The sequence below is a fragment of the Cryptomeria japonica genome, unplaced genomic scaffold (genome assembly GCF_030272615.1).
Source record: "Cryptomeria japonica unplaced genomic scaffold, Sugi_1.0 HiC_scaffold_84, whole genome shotgun sequence".
In the NCBI taxonomy this organism is placed as follows: Eukaryota; Viridiplantae; Streptophyta; class Pinopsida; order Cupressales; family Cupressaceae; genus Cryptomeria; species Cryptomeria japonica.
In genome coordinates, this window is record NW_026728906.1 from 301,036 (window position 1) to 304,524 (window position 3,489).

At 36.7% G+C, this 3,489-nt stretch overlaps 1 protein-coding gene across 1 annotated transcript; it reads right to left on the reverse strand.

The window, feature by feature from the left end:
* Positions 1 to 2,360: 2,360 nt before the first annotated feature.
* On the reverse strand, positions 2,361 to 3,281 carry LOC131058046 (germin-like protein 8-2). Its single transcript, XM_059215215.1, has 4 exons — positions 3,155 to 3,281; positions 2,872 to 3,056; positions 2,554 to 2,703; positions 2,361 to 2,438 (listed from the first exon to the last, which is right to left on the reverse strand). Exons 1-4 carry the CDS (start codon positions 3,279 to 3,281, stop codon positions 2,361 to 2,363), a joined length of 540 nt encoding a protein of 179 aa, XP_059071198.1.
* Between the last annotated feature and the right edge of the window lie 208 nt (positions 3,282 to 3,489).

A 3,489-nucleotide genomic window follows, 5' to 3' on the forward strand; every position in this document is an offset into this window, starting at 1 on the left:
CAGTCATTGACCCATATTTTTAAGAGGCAAGTGATCAAATATTGTCGATTTCATTTTCGATCATCTCTCAATTTTCCCTCAACTTTAGACACGGATCTCCAACGTTTCTCTCTAGTACAATTAGCTTCATATTACAGTCCCAATTTCCTCTCTATGTCTCCATCTCAGATATGTCTTACTCTTTCTATATTTCATCTTGTATCTACTACATTCTATAAAACTTAGTCATTTTACCATTGTTAGACTAGTTCATCTATAGACACTTCACTGTCTCCATCTCATGCAACAAAAGGAACAGGAACCTAATTTCGTATCCCTTCCTTAAAGACAACAACTAGTCCTATTCTTATTACTAATTATGTTGTGTCAACTAAGATCTTCTAGCTTACATTGGTCAATCGTAGGATCTTGTTTCCTCCATTTCAAGGTTTACATTGATTTATGAGATGGTATGATTATATATGCTACATAAACCAACATTTTTTAAGGTATGATCCCATATTGTATTGGTATAAAATTGGTGGTACTGAAACCAACATTGATATAGAAAAAAATAGACATTTTTATTTCTAACGTGTTTCCATCTACATCTTTCACTTGTCTTGCAATTGTGTACATTCTCATGTAAATACCAACGATGTTATACTCGCGCCCTTTTATGCTTCATACCATAATGTGACTCCTCTAATTCCATAAGACCAGGAGTGCGCAAGGAGTGTAATGCTTCGTGTGGTTCATGTAACTAAACTCGGCTTCTATTTGTAGATATGAGCAAAGGTTGTGTTTTTATCACTTAAAATGTGCTTTATATGTTTTCTTAAATGCTCACATATACATACTGGTGGCATAAAATGAAAGTAAGCGTGTAGGACTCAATAGAATATAAAATAGTGACTAGTGATTTAGAACTTTCCTTGGTGTAACCCAATAAAAAATATTGAAAAGAATGGAGTTGTACCCTCATCTCTAGTATCAATTAAATGCAAGATTCACAAGCCAACTTCTCAATTTGAGTCTTAAATACAAAGTGGACATTACCTAGCACTTATGTAATTTCGTACAATATTGTATTCTTGTGGAAAGAGCTTGCTTAACAATATGCTCGAGTTCTACGCTCATTGACTAATTCTCTCCAATGACAAAACTTATGTTTCCATGAGTTGAAATCTAGAATCTCCATTTCCAAGTGTTGCACCATCTTATTACTCGACGTTTTTCTTCATCCAAATCTATTGATTGATATCTTCATTATTTTATAGTCTCTCTTTTCAATGTCTTCCCCCAAGCTAAACTATGCAACCAAATAGCGTTCACTTCCTTGTCAACCTCAATCAAAACCTAGAATAAAAAACATGCACCTAGCTATCAAATATGGAATAAAATACATGCACTTGTCTAAAACAAATTAGCACTTCCCTAAATAAATCATGTAGAAAACTTTCTCCAATACCAACCGATCGATAATCAAATCGAATATTCCATTCTAATCTCACCATCGCTGATTTTTGTTCTCTTCACTTATGTGCCGATCCAATGCACTATGCTACTGATGTGAACATTCAGAAAGCCAAAATTGGTATCTTCTACATCTACACCTTCCACTTGTCTTGAAATTTTGTATGTGGTCAAATTTTGTGCCTACAATGTTATACATAATATTTCGCACCCCTTTGTGATTTATAACAATATGTCACCCCTGTAATACCACAAGACTATTTAATAAAGAGTATGTTGATTGAATAAGATTTATGTATTTGAAATATGCTTCTTTTTTGTTGTGAGCATGTACTATGTTTTTCATCAACTCAAGACATTATTGTTGCAGTTTCTTAAGAATTTGAGTATCTGCAGTAGTTGCATAGAATGAAAATGAGCAAGCTTCAAAGACATAGGTTATATAGACATCGAAGGCATGAAAGAAGAGGTCGTGAAGCTTTAGAATGAACTGATGTATGAAGCTCTATTTTATTAGATCATTTATAAATGCATGGGAAAAGTAGAAGATTATGATATTTGCAGATCTCACTGATAATGTATGAGTTATATCTATTATCTTATTCTTGATGGAAATGCGATTGCCAATTTCTCAATATGACGACACTTTTATCTTCTTCGTATCAATCAACAAATACCTTGAGATATTGGAAATTATATTCAAAATGCGCTTACAACTTACCTTAAAATGTGTTACAGCAAAGTGAAATTTTAATGTTGTCATCAAAGGGACAAAACGACATCAATATTTAATTTTCAATCTTTGGAATATGATGAGGACATACTGATGTCCAAAACAGATGCTATGAATGGCACAAGAGGACGCCAATAACCCTAAAATGATAGTTTTATTCAACGGTTAATTTTCAATCTTTGGAATATGATGAGGACATGCTGATGTCCAAAACAGATGCTATGAATGGCACAAGAGGACGCCAATAACCCTAAAATGATAGTTTTATTCAACGGTGAGAAAAAAGAATTGGGAAAGACGGTCTTCATTGGGAGACCTCTTGTTTGTTTTGTTTAGTATGCGAATTTCTTTTGAATGTAATTCACCAGTTCCTGGGTGATGCGGAAGGCCTTGCTCAAAACGGAATCGGGGAGAGGGGGATTCGCCGCAAACAGAGAATTGGCGATTGTCTGAACTCCGGGAAACTGGCTGCTCAATCCAGCTATGGCCACTGCATTTTCATGCCCCACATTCTGCTGGAAATGAACAAGTGCCTTTGGAAACACAAACACATCTCCCTTCTCCAAAGTTTTGCTGAAAAATTTGTTGCTGGTGTCAATGAAACCCACAAGAAGCTGGCCTTCCAGTAAAACAAGAACTTCGGTGGCTCTTGGGTGTGTGTGAGGAGGATTTATTCCACCCACTGCGTAGTCGATGCGGACCAACGATATTCCAAACGTATTGAGGCCTGGTATCTGTTTAACGTTCGCCATCGTTACGTTGGAGCCCACATCATTGTCGGTGTTCCCTGCCTGCCCAAGTCCCCGGAAGAAGAAATCGTTTGCTGAAACTTGCATTGGGTCTTTGCAAACGAACCCGTTCACCAAAACTGTTTAAAACAAGATCAAATCAATCTGTCTGTTAGTAACTCGACTCGTCTAATAAGCAAATCATTATCATTGTTTATGTATAAATATTCTCACTCACCGTTGCTTTCCTCATCTGCAACGCAGAAATCTTGCAAGGGATCCGGATCCCCTGCCATGACCCTGTCGCTGTAACAGCATATCAACAGAAAAAGTCCCAACGTGAAGTAAATCATGCGGTTAGCCATTGTAATAGAAACGCAGACACAAGAGATCAGGATATGAATGTCTATTACAAACCCATTACACGCTTTATATAGCCCAAACCATAACTCTCCGCAAAGACTAATTCATCTTGACTCCGTATATTTCACGGATCCTTCCAGAGTTGTTGCTCTTTTCCTTACGTCACACTAAGTCTTACTGCATGTGGTTGTCTCGCCTGCTACCGCAGAT